Source organism: Panulirus ornatus, chromosome 4, assembly GCF_036320965.1.
Source record: "Panulirus ornatus isolate Po-2019 chromosome 4, ASM3632096v1, whole genome shotgun sequence".
NCBI lineage: Eukaryota > Metazoa > Arthropoda > Malacostraca > Decapoda > Palinuridae > Panulirus > Panulirus ornatus.
The window spans coordinates 84,733,934-84,752,149 of NC_092227.1; the positions used below are offsets into that span (position 1 = coordinate 84,733,934).

General features: G+C 42.4%; 1 protein-coding gene across 1 annotated transcript in view; it reads left to right on the top strand.

The window, feature by feature from the left end:
• The first annotated feature begins 3,856 nt into the window (after positions 1-3,856).
• LOC139764892 (uncharacterized) overlaps positions 3,857-18,216 on the top strand; it is a 68,060-nt gene continuing 53,700 nt past the window's right edge. The window contains exon 1 of the mRNA XM_071691953.1: positions 3,857-4,889. Coding sequence (XP_071548054.1) covers positions 4,829-4,889 — 61 coding nt within the window. The 5' untranslated portion in view covers positions 3,857-4,828. The remainder of the gene's footprint in view (positions 4,890-18,216) is intronic.

An 18,216-nucleotide genomic window follows, 5' to 3' on the forward strand; every position in this document is an offset into this window, starting at 1 on the left:
GGAAAGATGGAGTGAAAAAGATTTTGTGTGATCGGGGCCTGAACATGCAGGAGGGTGAAAGGAGGGCAAGAAATAGAGTGAATTGGAGTCATGTGGTATACAGGGGTTGACGTGCTGTCAGTGGATTGAAGCAAGGCATGTGAAGCGTCTGGGGTAAATCATGGAAAGCTGTGTAGGTATGTATATTTGCGTGTGTGGACGTGTGTATGTACATGTGTATGGGGGGGGGGGGGTTGGGCCATTTCTTTCGTCTGTTTCCTTGCGCTACCTCGCAAACGCGGGAGACAGCGACAAAGTATAAAAAAAAAAAAAAAAAAAAAATATATATATATATATATATATATGGCAATACACATACATATACATACATATACATACAGACATATACATATATACACATGTATATATTCATCCTTGCTTGCCTTTATCCATTCCTGGCTCCACCCCGCCCAAAAGGAAACAGCATCGCTACCCCCTGCTTCAGCGAGGTAGCGCCAGGAAAACAGACAAAAAAAACTACATGTGTAATGCTGTCATGTGTAATGCACCGAAACCACAGCTCCCTATCCACATCCAGGCCCCACTGACCTTTCCATGGTTTACCCCAGACGTTTCACCTGCCTTCGTTCAGTCCATTGACAGCAAGTCGACCCCGTAATACCATATCGTTCCAATTCACTCTATGCCTCTCACCCTCCTGCATGTTCTGGCCCCGGTCGCTCAAAATCTTTTTCACTCCATCCTTCCATCTCCAATTAGGTCTCCCGCTTCTTCTCGTTCCCTCCACCTCTGACACATATATCCTCTTTGACAATCTTTGCTCACTCATTCTCTCCATGTGTCCAACTATTTCAACACACCCTCTTCTACTCTCTCAACTACACTCTTTTTATTTCCACACATCTCTCTTATCCTGTATATATATATATATATATATATATATATATATATATTTTTTTTTTTTTTTTTTTTTTTTTTTATACTTTGTCGCTGTCTCCCGCGTTTGCGAGGTAGCGCGAGGAAACAGACGAAAGAAATGGCCCAACCCCCATACACACGTACATACACACGTCCACACACGCAAATATACATACCTACACAGCTTTCCATGGTTTACCCCAGACGCTTCACATGCCTTGATTCAATCCACTGACAGCACGTCAACCCCTGTATACCACATCGCTCCAATTCACTCTATTCCTTGCCCTCCTTTCACCCTCCTGCATGTTCAGGCCCCGATCACACAAAATCTTTTTCACTCCATCTTTCCACCTCCAATTTGGTCTCCCTCTTCTCCTCGTTCCCTCCACCTCCGACACATATATCCTCTTGGTCAATCTTTCCTCACTCATTCTCTCCATGTGCCCAAACCATTTCAAAACACCCTCTTCTGCTCTCTCAACCACGCTCTTTTTATTTCCACACATCTCTCTTACCCTTACGTTACTTACTCGATCAAACCACCTCACACCACACATTGTCCTCAAACATCTCATTTCCAGCACATCCATCCTCCTGCGCACAACTCTATCGATAGCCCACGCCTCGCAACCATACAACATTGTTGGAACCACTATTCCTTCAAACATACCCATTTTTGCTTTCCGAGATAATGTTCTCGACTTCCACACATTTTTCAAGGCTCCCAAAATTTTCGCCCCCTCCCCCACCCTATGATCCACTTCCGCTTCCATGGTTCCATCCGCTGACAGATCCACTCCCAGATATCTAAAACACTTCACTTCCTCCAGTTTTTCTCCATTCAAACTCACCTCCCAATTGACTTGACCCTCAACCCTACTGTACCTAATAACCTTGCTCTTATTCACATTTACTCTTAACTTTCTTCTTCCACACACTTTACCAAACTCAGTCACCAGCTTCTGCAGTTTCTCACATGAATCAGCCACCAGCGCTGTATCATCAGCGAACAACAACTGACTCACTTCCCAAGCTCTCTCATCCCCAACAGACTTCATACTTGCCCCTCTTTCCAGGACTCTTGCATTTACCTCCCTAACAACCCCATCCATAAACAAATTAAACAACCATGGAGACATCACACCCCTGCCGCAAACCTACATTCACTGAGAACCAATCACTTTCCTCTCTTCCTACACGTACACATGCCTTACATCCTCGATAAAAATTTTTCACTGCTTCTAACAACTTGCCTCCCACACCATATATTCTTAATACCTTCCACAGAGCATCTCTATCAACTCTATCATATGCCTTCTCCAGATCCATAAATGCTACATACAAATCCATTTGCTTTTCTAAGTATTTCTCACATACATTCTTCAATGCAAACACCTGATCCACACATCCTCTACCACTTCTGAAACCGCACTGCTCTTCCCCAATCTGATGCTCTGTACATGCCTTCACCCTCTCAATCAATACCCTCCCATATAGTTTACCAGGAATACTCAACAAACTTATATATATATATATATATATATATATATATATATATATATATATATATATATATTCCTATGAGTCCACGGGGAAAATGAAACACGATAAGTTCCCAAGTGCACTTTCGTGTAATAATCACGTCATCAGGGGAGACAGAAGAGAGAAATATAACAGTCAGTTGATATACACCGAAGAGACTAAGCTAGGACGCCATTTGGTGAACATGTTTACACTTGGGAACTTATCGTGTTTCATTTTCCCCGTGGACTCATAGGAATATCTTGATCACGTAAAAAATTGTGACCCTTTCCAATATATATATATTGGAGGCTGGAAATCCTCCCCTCTCATTATCTTTTTTTTTTAATTTTCCAAAAGAAGAAACAGAGAAAGGGGCCAGGTGAGGATATTCCCTCAAAGGCCCAGTTCTCTGTTCTTAACGCTACCTCGCTAACGCGGGAAATGGCGAATAATTTGAAAGAAAGAAAAGAAAATAAATATATATATATATATATATATATATATATATATACATATATATAATATATATATATATATCAATATATATATATATATATATATATATATATATATATATATATATATATATATATATATATATATATATATATATATATATATATATAAGCGGCCGAGTGTATTTAAATGTCTTTACGGAAACCTGAGTCAGTGAACTAACTCTCTCAAGACAACTTTTCCAGTCAATTCATTATCAAGTTCTACCCTTAAGTATGTTGCTTCGTGTCAGTTCCCTTTCCCTTTCACATAACTGAGCTTTTAAAATCCTATGTATAGTAAATGAGCAAAACATACACACAATCACTGAAATGTATAGTTAAGTATGTACATCAAGTACGCAGTGAAGTCTTCAGTGAAATCAGACCTTCAAAAGTATAAACATTTGTTTCAGAATTCTTGTAACAATGTGAAAATGTGTAAAAAAGAATACATTCATACACTACTGTATGACGTACAACTGAAATAAATCATACAACACTGACATAAAATGAATTCGGAATTCGCTAGAGGGTCATTAAGCTGTTATATGGAACTTCGGCTATAAAGCCTAGATTCCCATTTACCGATATCGGAAAGTCACCATTAGCGTTTACACGAGTACATCACTATATTTCCGGGAGTGTTTTCTACATAGGAATCCGGCCAGAGCAAGAACTAATATGATTTAAAGACGTAGCAAATATGCGGTGCAGAAATGAAAAGATCAAATGGAAATGTATTATCATAACAGGGGGGTTCGATATCGTATGTCAGAGAGAGAGAGAGAGAGAGAGAGAGAGAGAGAGAGAGAGAGAGAGAGAGAGAGAGAGAGAAGGTTGGCGTGCGCCTGCGCAGAGTGAGTGTGTTCGTCCCTTGACACCGTGGATGTCACTCGTACCCGGGAGGCCCGGGTGATCGGACACGTATTCCTGCACTGCGGCCTCTCTCTCGCGCGCGCTGGCTGGCTGGCTGCCGCTGCCTCTCCACTCCACTGCTTCTCTCATCTTCACATAGTACCCCCAAAAACCGTCGCTAATGAAAAACTTTTTTTTTTTTCTCCTCCCACGCGTTCACAAACGAACGCTCCCGTCGTGGATCAGAACTATAACTGAAAACATAAAAGACTAATAATGATGAATAGAGATTTTCGTGAACGTACCACAAATGGTAACTTGACAACTTTCAACAATGTATATCCTCGCGATGTTTTTAGTCTCTGGTGAAAATTCGTTGACTTCCTAAACTTGGAAAAGTTCTCGTACGGATTTTTTCTTTTATTTATATTTAATAGAACAGATATTTATATTTCCTTGAGTGATTGGACGAAAGGAACGAAGAACGTTTATTCTGTTCCATAATGAGGCAATGGTGAGGTGAGTTGAGGGAGGGAGTACTACCAAATAAACTGCAAAGCTGGCCCACCCACCCACCCACCCAACTGCTGACGGAGGCACACATCCTCCTACAGGATCTCTGTGATAGTGAGGGACTAGAGCTCTCACTAGACTCTTTACTCCTGTAGAGGTTCCTGAGAGCTTTACGAAGGACTGTAATAGAGTTCCGTTTCCCCTGAAACTAGTATAAAAAAAAAAAAACATCAATAGAGTGTGGGAAATGATGGATCTAATACCACACAAGTGACATGTATGTGACCCAAGAGTGACATCATCTCATTACTCGTGAAGTCCCTGTGAGGCATAAATGTGACATCTCAGTGTCTGGAACTTTCTTATATAGAATTGGATTCTCTGGTGATCTACCAGAATATACGTACACCTCGAGTGAGTCCCCAGGTGAGTGTGACGTGAAGAGGGACTCAAGATGGTGCAGGGGTGAGGTGCAGTGTGTCATCCTCGGAGTGCATGACACCACCACCACAGCCATCATGACCGTCACCATGATTACTGTACTGACAGTGATGCTCTTCTGCTGCGCGCCCGCTCAAGGTAGTCATGTGCAAGGTTATTATTAACATTAATTATGGTATATATATATATATATATATATATATATATATATATATATATATATATATATATATGTATGTATATGCATGTGTATGGGGGTGGGTTGGGCCATTTCTTTCGTCTGTTTCCTTGCGCTACCTCGCAAACGCGGGAGACAGCGACAAAGCAAAAAAAAAAAAAAATATATATATATATATATATATATATATATATATATATATATATATATATATATATATATATATTGGAAAGAATCACAATTTTGCGCGTGATAAAGATATTTCATTTTCCCCGTGGACTCATAGGAATATATATATATATATATATATATATATATATATATATATATATATATATATATATATATATATATAAGTGGTCCATGTGTCTGTGTGTAGTTTATACGTGTGTGTTTGTGTGTGTGAGCGCTCGCGCGTACTGCCTGTATGTATGTATGTATGTATGTATGTATGTATGTATGTATATGCTTGTGTCCGTGTGCGTGTCAGCTGGCACGCTCTGTTGCGTGAGATCGTTGTGTTACTGAGTGGAAAAATTCGGTTCTCGTCTATTCCTGCGGTGAACAAAAAACGGATTCTTCGCCATAAATATCGTAAGTGTGATTCGAAAAGCGATTGCTCACGGGGTTCGAACTCTATGAACTGCAGTACCCGAAGCGTCTCGCAGCATAAAACACGAAAATATTCTGACGAAATGTTCATATAAAAAAGGATTTTTTTCTTTTTTTAGAAATTCCTTCTTGCGATGAACAATCATAAACTCATCATCAAATTCATTTCTTATTGTCTACGTAAATCAACGCTGAATTATATATCTAACTCTCGAGACAGAAGTGTTCAAATGCTTCGTTTGTTCAATACGAAACACTTCCCATTTGTTCACTCTTACGACACCACGCTGACACTTTGACACAGGATTACAGCGAGGGATTTTTTACGTGTGTGCGAGAGGATGCAATGGAATTGTGTCACCGATTCTAAAGAGAATTAGATTCTTCAGACCCAGAGGGAATTACATTTCCCCTAATTTCTTATCACCAGAGGAATGAACATGTTTTCATGCGTATGTCCCGTTCATCACCTTGACTGACTGTCAGATTGTCAAACACTCAGCAACACTCGGGTATCTATCTTGAAATTCAGGATGATGGCCATAAGACTTCAGTATCTATCCAACCCTCCCCCCCCTCCCCTATATTCAGCTTTGAAAATGGTAGTTTTAGTATGTAAGAAGCACCTTATGTGTTACATATACATATATATATATATATATATATATATATATATATATATATATATATATATATGTGTGTGTGTGTGTGTGTGTGTGTGTGTGTGTGTGTGCGCGCGCGCGCACGCGTGAAGGTAAAAGTATACTTATTGGAGACCTGACTTTTACCTGCTCAAGATGGTACAGAAATGACAATGATGAGGACGACCATCGTCCGCTACCATATTGTTGGCCTTGCACAAAGCCACACTTGCAGGAAAAGGAATGTGATCTTCATTTCTTATTACTATTATTTTCGTCTTCTCTGTTGTTGTCAGTACCAAATGAAAAAAAAAGTCCTTTTGGGGCTGAAACTATTTTGACCACTAAAGAAAAGTCTCTAATAAGTGTGAGTACATCTTCATACTCAGTCGCGACAGTGCTCTATCCAATATATATATATATATATATATATATATATATATATATATATATATATATATATATATATATATATATATATGATACTATCTAACCGTTTCCCGCGTAACGAGAAAGCGCCAGAAACAGGCGAAGAAAACGGCCTCATTTGGTCACACTCACCGGCTGTCATGAATAATGTACCAAAACCACTGTCCCCCAACTACAACCAGGCCCCACATACCTTTCCGTGGTGTCCCCTGACCGATCTATTTCGCTCTATCCCCCGCACGCCTCACACCCTCCTGCATGTTCAGGCCCTGAGCTCTGAAAGCATCTTTCACTCCATCCTTCCTCCACCTTCTCCATGCTCCCACCACTTCTGAGGTGTATACCCTCTTGGTTAACCTCTCCTCACTCATCCTCTCCATATGTCTAAACCATTTCAGCATACCCTCTTTAACTCTCTGATACTTCCACCTCTTAAGACCACATCTCTCTCTCTTACCCTATCATTTCTTATTCGATCAACCCTTCTGACTCCACCAAATATTGTCCTCAAACAGTTCACCTCCAGCACATTCACCCTCTGCCGTAATTTGCCATCAACGGGCCCACACCTCGCATCCATACAACACTGATGAGCCTACTAGACCATCAAACATACCCACCTTTGCCCTCACAGACAGTGACTTCTCTAACCACACATTCCTCAATGCGTCCAGGACTTCGCTCTCTCCACTAACCCCATGGCTCACTTCAACGTCCATGGCTCCAATCACAGTCATGTCCACTCCCAGGTATCTAGAACACTTCACCTCCTCCGAGTTCGCTCCCCTCAGATACAATCTAGTCAAAAAAAACCTCTCACTCCTAAGGAGTCCATATCGTCCCTACTGCTAATGGTAGAACCGTCTTAAACATGCAGGAGCCCCGTAAAATTGCTCCCACACATTACTAGGGTCAATAGACGTCAACAAATGATTTGACACTGTCTCTCGACACATTCGTAGACAAAAGATACTCGGCATCTAACACAGAAGATACTCGACACCACCATTCACAACAATGACAATAAGAAGTTGCCCCACTTCACAGTAAGTCGCCATGACTAGAGTCCCTCACAAAGGCATCACCTCAGAAACCTTTGAACTCTACAGTGGAATTCTCCGAGAGACACTTCTTTCTCCAACCCTGAAGTCCTCAGTCTCTTTCTTATATGGCCTCCCCGTACCTCCCAAACCACGACGTGAGGATTCTCTCATATGTAGACGACCTCACATTCCTATCTCAAACACCCTGACACCACTAACAACAACAGAACAGTGTATTAGTACGCTACACTTCGAACACTGGCTCACTCAGGTCAGAACGTTCGTCTGTATCTCCAGAGAAGATTTTTACTCGCAAACAGACACGAACGTGACTTACACCCTCCCGTCGCTGCGAATAATCAAATCACTCTAACTGAACACGACACAAACCATTCAGGCATCACAAATGATAAACTGATGAAATGCTCCCCTCAGACCATAAACACTAACAGCAATGTAACACACACCAAAGTAAACGGTCATGGAATACTAAATGCCACCAGATGTCGACAAATGAAAGAATCCTTTGGTATCTTACACATGTAGATCATCCGCTCCATCCTAAACTATGCCTCATCTGTATGAGGCTCTTTTACTCTCTTAAAAACAATCATAACAAAGCTAAAAATCACACAAACCTCTGAGAACACTCAGTGTCTGCCTGACAACCACAAACAACACTCAACACCCACAACAATGAAACAAAGATCCTTCCGATAGAATCTCACCTCAACATTCTCGACACTCGATTCAATTTCCATCCAAACCAATCCATTACTAACCACCAGCCCCTCAGTAGAAACAAAGAGCTTTCGTCTGCACCCTCTACCCACAGATGTCCCCCCACCCCCCTGCGCAATAAAAAAGCAACAGTAACAAGACATAGACACACTGAAATGACCTTACAAGCTCAAAAGAACTGCCTTTCCAACTCACTACATAACTCATACTCTTCCATGTGTGCCCGGGGCCATCTCCCATCTCTCCACTACCACAAACTTCCATTCAACATATCCCAAGACCCTTTATACTCACGATGCAACTGCCATCAAGATGACACCGAGCACTTGCAACTCAATTGCCCCCACATTCTCCCAACATAGACGCACACACATCATTACACTTTATGACCTGTGGTCTCTTCCGGTGGACGTGGCCGGCTTCCTGTACGCTGCGGGAGCCCCATAAAAACAAAAGGGACCCCTGGGCCAGGCTGTAAATATATATGTACATTCCTCCGCGTCGTTCATTTCTGCTCTTTCTTTTCTAACTCGATCTGCACCTCGTCTTGACACAACTTCCTCAATAAACTCAGACTTGGACAGGATATCTCAATGGGTCATCAAAATCTGTTAAAGTTTAATGCCTTCAAGACCAAATGCCTACCCATCTCTTTGTCGCAAACTTACAACTTTCCTTTCTCCTTTGATGGCTATGTAATTTCACTTTTTGACTCAACGAACATACTTGGTACTACTGTAACATCCACTCTTTCTTGGAAACTCCTCATTACGGGGAATAGCTAAGTCTGCCTGTAAGAAGTTGGGAGTCGTGTTTAGAGGTCGAAGTTTCTTTTCTCCTGAACAGTCAGCTCCTCCGTTTATACAAAGGATTGATTCGTCTTTGTATGGAGTACTGCTCTCACATCTGGGGCGGTTTCTAGCTCTCTGCATCCTTACTGGACAGTGTTGAGTCAAAAGCGGTCCGATTTATAAACTCTCCTAGACTTAACTTCCAAACTTGACTCGCTTGTCCTGCGCCACAATATCGGTTCACTTTCCCTCAACTGTAGGTATTACTTTAGTCTTTGCTTCAGAGAGCGGGCTGCTTGTGTGCCCACACCACTAGGTAGGCCACGCAATACTCGGCAAGCTGCTGCGTCACATGATTATTGCGTGGCCGTTGGCAACTTAAGGGTGGGCCGTTTTGATAATTGTTTCTTTCCCTACACCTCGATGCTTTGGAATTCTCCTCTCTCATGTCTTTCCCAGTAACTATGACCAGGCACATCTTAAAAGACAGGTTTTTCACCCGACTCCAAAATTCGTAAATGCTTTCCTTTGTCTCGTCTTTTTTCCATTTCATAATCCTTTCTATATTTCAAATAGGGATCGGACTCGATGTGCTGTTTCCTACATTAGCGAGGTACCGCTAGGAAGATGCGAAAAAAAAACCCGCATTCATTCACATCCATTTTCGTTAATGTCCGTCAAATCTTTATATTTACATGTTCCACACACGATGGTATCTGATATGCTTTAAATATAACATCTGATGCTTCTACATATGCCAACGGAGGCTAGAGAATCGCTTTTGAGGTCCTTCACTTATTCTAACCCTTCCCCATCTTCCTCAACTGCAAACCTCTGGAGATAATAGAAAACGGAAGACTACTATAGTGACATGGAAGAAAGAAGAAGAAGGGAAACAACTTGGAGCTTCTACGAAGCTTACGTCTTCCAGCCTTCCAAATATACATCAGACCTGAGCTCTTCCCTTCCTGGACCTAGTGTCCAATACTCACTTATCTCGCCGTCATCCCTCACCTCAACACTTGATACCTATATATATATATATATATATATATATATATATATATATATATATATATATATATATATATATATATATATATATATATCCTCTGCTTCTCGTGACTGCCTCAATCTTCGCGAGACGAGTTCTCATTTCTCTCTCCTTCCTTCCGCGTCCTGACACTCGCTGACACCTGGTCTCAAGAGCGTGACACCTCAGGTCTTAAGTTATGATTCCTCCCAGTTTGAGTCGTTCTTAACCCACCTGGTCCTTACCTGTACCTGTAGCAAGGATATTACAGGTCCTTACCTGTACACTGGTCCTTACCTGTACCTGTAGCAAGGATATTACAGGTCCTTACCTGTACACTGGTCCTTACCTGTACCTGTAGCAAGGATATTACAGGTCCTTACCTGTACACTGGTCCTTACCTGTACCTGTAGCAAGGATGTTACACGTCCTTACCTGTACCTGTAGCGAGAATATTACAGGTCCTTACCTGTACCTGTAGCAAGGATATTACAGGTCCTTACCTGTACACTGGTCCTTACCTGTACCTGTAGCAAGGATGTTACACGTCCTTACCTGTACCTGTAGCGAGAATATTACAGGTCCTTACCTGTACCTGTAGCGAGAATATTACAGGTCCTTACCTGTACCTGTAGCGAGAATATTACAGGTCCTTACCTGTACCTGTAGCAAGGATATTACAGGTTCTTACCTATACACTGGTCCTTACCTGTACCTGTAGCAAGGATGTTACAGGTCCTTACCTGTACCTGTAGCAAGGATGTTACAGGTCATTACCTGTACCTGTAGCAAGGATGTTACAGGTCCTTACCTGTACCTGTAGCAAGGATGTTACAGGTCATTACCTGTACCTGTAGCAAGAATGTTACAGGTCCTTACCTGTACCTGTAGCAAGGCCAGCTGTGCCAATGTTACTGGTCCTTATCTTCCTTCAGTACAGTTCCATGATCTGTGTCTTCACTGAGCCCAGGAAATCCAAGATCTGGCAACACTGTTCGTCCTTAAGACTACGGACATGTGTCCATCTTCCACGTACAACCCCCTCCCCCCCCCCCTCTGGTGGGTAACATCCACGTACATCCTACAGTTCCTGCTGATAACAACATCCTACACTTCCTGCTGATAACAACATCTAGGATGTTTCTCTTCATCCTGTCTTCCTCCTTATATATTTCCTTCAGGAGTTCCTCCTCTTCCTCCTCATCCTCCTCCTCCTCTTCCTCCTCCTCCTCCTCCTCCTCCTCCTCTTCCTCCTCCTCCTCCTCCTCCTCCTCCTCTCCTCCTCCTCCTCCTCCTCTCTCTATGTAATCTACATTATCCTCTGAGGTTGAGCCAAAATGGCGGCGGGTTTAAGTGTCACAAGAACCATCTCAGATAATCTGATTTCCTGTGTAGCAGCGACTCACAGATAAGCTGACCCAGGATTATTGTATTTAATTTCCCGGAGATGATAATGATTAGTGTGGGTGTTCGTGAGGGCCTTCTGCCTCTAGACCTAGTGGGCGGCAGGTGGGTGAGTGGGTGGCAGGTGGGTGAGTGGGCGGCAGGTGGTTGGGTGGGTGGCAGGTGGGTGAGTGAGTGGTTATGATGGTGAGGTAGGAGGCGGGTGGAGAGGTAGGTTGCAGGCGCCACACACACTCTGGCCTGCCACAACACAACAGGTGTTGTGCCTGGATATTCCTCATCAAGCTATGTTCTTCCAGAACTGGTCTTATACATTATATATATATATATATATATATATATATATATATATATATATATATATATATATATATATATATATATATATATATACCCACACACACACACACACGAATATAGTGCAAATCGGGCACACTTGCACACTTCCATGAAACACACAGTGCCCTACAACAGCAAGGATTTGAACCTCAACCACATGTGTAGGAGCCAAGTACGGTAGTTCCTAGGCTATGGAGCCCATATCAAATCTTAGGTTCTCTATTACTGGCCCCGTCACCTCCTGGATAACGTACGCAGCTCCCACACACTTGGTAGAGGTTCATATCCTTGCTGTCAAATTACAGAGGTATAAGTTTGTTGAGTATTCCTGGTAAATTACATGGAAGGGTATTGATTGAGAGGGTGAAGGCATGTACAGAGCATCAGACTGGGGAGGAGCGGTGTGGTTTCAAAAGTGGTAGAGGATGTGTGAGTCAGGTGTTTGCTTTAAAGAGTGTATGTGAGAAATACTTAGAAAAACATGGACTTGTGTGTAGCATTTATGGATCTGGAGAAGGCATATGATAGAGTTGATAGAGATGCTCTGTGGAAGGTATCAAGGATATATGGAGTGGGAGGCAAGTTGTTAGAAGCAGTGAAAAGTTTTTATCGAGGATGTAAGGCATGTGTACGTGTAGGAAGAGAGGAAAGTGATTGGTTCCCAGTGATTGTCGGTTTGCGGTAGGGGTGCATGATGTCTCCATGGTTGTTTAATTTTGTTTATGGATGGGGTTGTTAGGGTGGTGAATGTAAAGGTTTTGGAGAGAGGGGCAAGTATGCAGTCTGTTGTGGATGAGAGGGCTTGGGAAGTGAGTTAGTTGTTGTTCGCTGATGATACAGCGCTGGTGACTGATTCGGGTGAGAAACTGCAGAAGTTGGTGACTGAGTGTGGTAAAGTGTGTGAAAGAAGAAATCTGAGAGTAAATGTGAATAAGAGCAAGGTTATTAGGGTCAGTAGGGTTGAGGGATAAGTCAATCGGGAGGTAAATTTGAATGAAGAAAAACTGGAGGAAGTGAAGTGTTTTAGATATCTGGGAGTGGATTTGGCAGCGGATGGAACCATGGAAGCGGAAGTGAGTCACAGGGTGGGGGGGGGGGGGCGAAGGTTCTGGGAGCGTTGAAGAATGTGTGGAAGGCGAAAACGTTATCTCGCGAGAGCAAAAACGTGTATGTTTGAAGGAATAGTGGTTCCAACAATGTTATATGGTTGTGAGGCATGGGCTATGGATAGGGTTGCGCGGAGGAGGGTGGATGTGTTGGAAATGAGATGTTTGAGGACAAAATGTGGTGTGAAGTGGTTTGATCGAGTAAGTAATGAAAGGGTACGAGAGACGTGGTTATAAAAAGAGTGTGGTTGAGAGAGCAGAAGAGGGTGTATTGAAATGGTTTGGTCACATGGGGAGAATAAGTGAAGAAAGATTGACAAAGAGGATATATGTGTCAGAGTTGGAAAGAACGAGAAGGGGGAGACCAAATTGGAGGTGGAAGGATGGAGTGAAAAAGATTTTGAGCGATCGGGGCCTGAACATACAGGAGGGTGAAAGGCGTGCAAGGAATAGAGTGAACTGGAACGATGTGGTATACCGGGGTCGGCGTGCAGTCAATGGATTGAACAAGGGCATGTGAAGCGTCTGGGGTAAACCATGGAAAGTTTTGTGGGGCCTGGATGTGGAAAGGGAGCTGTGGTTTCGATGCATTACACATGACAGTCAGAGACTGGGTGTGAACATGTTTTGGACAATCACGTGTTTACCAAATGGCGTCCTAGCTTCGTCTCTTCGATGTATATCAACTGACTGTTATATTTCTCTCTTGTATCTCCCCTGATGATATGATTATTACATGAAAGTGCACTTGGGAACTTTTCGTGTTTCATTTTCCCGTGGACTCATAGAAATATATATATATATATATAGAAATATATATATATATATATATATATATATATATATATATATATATATATATATTCCTTTACTTTTGATGTGTGGAGACAAGTTCATCTCATCATCATAATCTGCAGTTACAAATAATGGCCTGTGAAGCAGCCGGGGGAAACCACGGAATGGTCAGCTGGTCCTGGTTATGGTCAGGCGGTCTGGTGTCCGTACATTATGCATGACAGCTGGAGGGTGGACGTGAGGGGATGAGGTTCCTCTTTTTCTGTTCCTGGCGTATATATATATATATATATATATATATATATATATATATATATATATATTATTCCTTCATACGTATATACATACAGTTACGTTTATGAATACATTTTTCATTTTTTTCAACTGGAAATTAGATTTAATCTCGTCCAGCGTTTTATATGTCCCCAACACAGCATGCTAGTTTTTATTAGCTATTACATTTTATAAAAAAAAAAAGTGTACTCGCTAGACACTCTCTTTTCGGTCCGTATTTATTTTTTCTTGTAAAAAGATATAAAGAATTTATAACCGCAAAATGTTCATCGTTCTTTTTTTTTTGTTATTTATCAGTACTGATAAATTGTGTAGAGACATTATATATTCTGTTACCCCCTGTGGCATCTTATGAAATGAAAATACGTACAGTCTTACCATGACGGGAGGAAACGTACCTCTAATATCTGAATGTACATCTCAAGGCAACCCAGGAATGATCGTGTGTCATGAATCTACAGATTCTGTCTCTGTGTTGGACAAGACACTTGGAAGTAACTCATGTACCGGAGTGATTTCGTTCGCTGGGTGTTCGCTAGAACTTGTTTAGCAGCCAGTCAAGTGACGTGACAGTAAACATTTCCAACGTCTGTCTCTATTTTGCTGAAACGTCTCAGAACAAAAACGATCCTTTCTCTATGAACAGATATTATCATGAGCCTAATCTGTAATCTGTTGACAGGTGTAGTCTTGCTGTAATACAAAGCTAAATACTTGTATTTTGAGGAGGTTATGGGACGGTGTCCAGAGTTCATCCATTCCTGCCGCCACCCCGCCACACATGAAATGACTCCCTCCTACCCCCGCGTGCGCGCGAGGTGGCACCAGGAAATGACAACAAAGGCCACATTCGTTCACACTCAGTCTCTAGCTGTCATGTGTAATGCACCAAAATCACAGCTCCTATTCACATCCAGATCCCACAAAACTTTCCATGGGTCATCCCAGACGCTTCACATGCCCTGGTTCAATCCAATGACAGCACGTCGACCCCGGTATACCACATCGTTCCAATTCACTCTATTCCTTGAACGCCTTTCACCCTCCTGTATGTTCAGGCCCCGATTACTTAAAATCTTTTTCACTCCATCACTCCACTTCCAATTTGGTCTCCCACTTCTCCTCGTTCCCTCCACCTCCGACACATATATCCTCTTTGTTAATCTTTCCTCACTCATTCTCTCCATGTGACGGTAGATTTCAGTGTCACGTGATGAAGACATTCTATTTTGAGAGAGCGAGCTTTCCACTGGCGTTATATGCATTGCTGCATGCTCGCTGTCGACTGGGAGGTGTCAATGCGCTGTGATGTATAGGTGTGAGGCCATCTGCATAAGAGAGGTCGTTCACACCAGTCTGCGGGAGGTTGTTTGGGGAGGTCGTGTGTGTGGGAAGAGATCGAAGTGACTTAGGAAAAGAACGGCCCTCCGTGGAACCTGACTTGGGGATCTTTTGGGGAGGTGAAGCCTTTGTAAGCGAGTGTGGCTCAGCGGGCAAGCTAATTATTAAAGCTGGCTCGTCCAATTTTTGTCTTCTTCTTTTTCTATGTAAAAGGGAGACTCATGGACTTTTTATATACGCGTGTATTTCCTAAGGGGTACATGCGTTGTGAGTGATTTGTGGATGTGTCATTTGCTACTAATACTGTGCGGGAGGGTGGCTGTGCTAGGCTGGAGATAGAATTTTCTAAGATATGTGAGGCATGTCTGCAGTCTGCTAGTGAGGTGAGTGGGTTCAGGGCCGTGTTTTGTGGGTGAGAGAGGATGTTGTGCTTGATCCTAAAGTGAATCATGTTTCTTTGAGGAGTTTGGATGTTCATGATGACAATGATGTGGGACGGTAGGAGAAAGAGCAGACTAGAGCTTACACGGTCTTAGGTAAGGTATTATGGTGGCAAGTTTCCAGACGTTGGAGATTTTGTGGTGTATCCAGGAGTGGTTTTTACCTATCTGTAAGTACCTGGGTTGCTACTGGGTTGAATTCCTTTCTGTGCAAGTTTGATATAGCGTCAGGATACGTTCAAAGGGAGGGAATTCCTTATGATTTTCATGGGGGTTGTGTCAAGGTGGATTTGATGCTTGTTTGTCATGATTGTCTTCCTGAGAGGGTCGATGTTTATGGGCCTGATTTTCTGAGTACTGGCTTCGTGTAGCGGTGGTGGTGGTGGTGGTGGTGGTGGTGTGTGGGGACGCCAGTGAGAACTGTTGGTTTTGCTGTTCATCGTGTTAAAGGAAGGAGTTTCAGTCTACTGTATAGTTTCCAGTACTATAAATTGTTGATGGTGTTCAGTGTCTGAAGGTGTTCAATAGTTTATATTGATGACAGATGGTGTTGTAAGTAGGTTTCTTTCCTTTATGAACTCTGCGACTCGTGGAGAAATGTTTAGGTCACATTGCTTTATGTGTCAATGTGGTAGGTGTCTTCAGCTGAGTTGGTTAATGATGCTGAAATGTGAGATGGTACAGGATTGGGAGGCAATCTAAGTAGAATAATTTGAAACTTAGATTCTAGGTAGTGTACAAATACTTGTCAACTTGATACCCTGTGGACTCTTGTGGTTATTTTTGTAGCTGTGTAAGTCGAATGGGTTAAATGTAGAGTACTATGAATAGGAAAATGGTCAGGAAAGATTATGTGAAGTGCTCGCCAAGTTTTCCTTACAAGCCACAGTCAGTACATGTGCAAAAGGTAATGTTAAGGTGCTGTTTGGTAGCGGTGGGTGTGTCTGACTAGTTCCTTAGGAGGATAGGGACGTTGATGGGATACAGTTGGTTTATGAATATTTTTTTTTCTTGAGTTTTTGGGTATGAGTGTTGGACCAGGCAGGGTGATGGGCGTTGAAATATTCACAAAGCTTAGTGCTGCGTGTTGCTGTTAGGTTCTGTAACTAGATAGTGTGTCTGGGAGAGCAAGGGGCGTGGGGGTTCAGTGAGTTGACTGTGTAGTTTTTATAAATATGGATGAGATTTTGAAGTGCGTTGCGTTGTCTGCAGTCTGTTCTGTTTTGATAGGTGTCATATATATATATATATATATATATATATATATATATATATATATATATATATATATATATATATAAACTATTTACCACCGTACTCAGAGAATCGAACCCCAGACCATCATCTCTGTGGCAGCCAGATAGACTAACCCCCAGGCCAAGACGAACATAAACCAGCATCTCCTTCGTAGCGTGAGCAACAGTGTCTCTACCTGATAAATGATGTGTGATCCATCATGTTACCTGAGGGGGTGAGGGGAAAGCCCTCCCGAACACGGCCACGAAATGGTCTAAATCATCCACTGTCTGTCTATCCTTGAATTCCTTTGTTTCAGAGGGTGTATCAGGGACACACAGACTCTCGGAAACCACTCGCATACATCCTCAACCACATGCTCTGGGTATCGAAGTGATACTTGGATTACCACACGCATCTGACCAACTAATATCCTCCTCCGTGCATGTTAGACTCTACCATCGTAATAAGACATTCGTCCACACACCTTTCTAATGACTTTTTCACATCATACAAACCTCCTCACTCTATCTCTCCTCCTGATTCAAACTGTATTATACAGAGTCCATTATACTACCTTCATCTGTGACCTATCCTGACCTCTAGGGATATGGGTTTCGCATCCATACATCACAACTCCTTCATGCAAGCTCGTTGCACACTCTGAGCTCCATATTTTCCCTCTCCCCTCACTCACTATAACACCCAGTGCCTCTCCATTTGTCTTGTGTGTCTCTCTCGCCAGCATGACCCTGCCATCCACCTCAGCTCCTGCAACACTTCTCTTTACTGAGCTTCACACCTCAATATCTAAACTTACTTGTGGTTTCCACGAGGCAAACCAGTATCACATTCTGGTCATCAGGCCCTTGTGAAAAGCGCGGGGGACTCTCCACTGGGCTGAGTCTCCTTCAGCCTACCCTCTGTACCATCCTTAACAGAACTTTACACCTAAATATCTAAACTTGGTTTCCGTTTCTTCGTACTGCAATATTACGCTGTGGGCTTCCACCCTGTGTCAAAAGCAAGCGTCTCTCTTTTT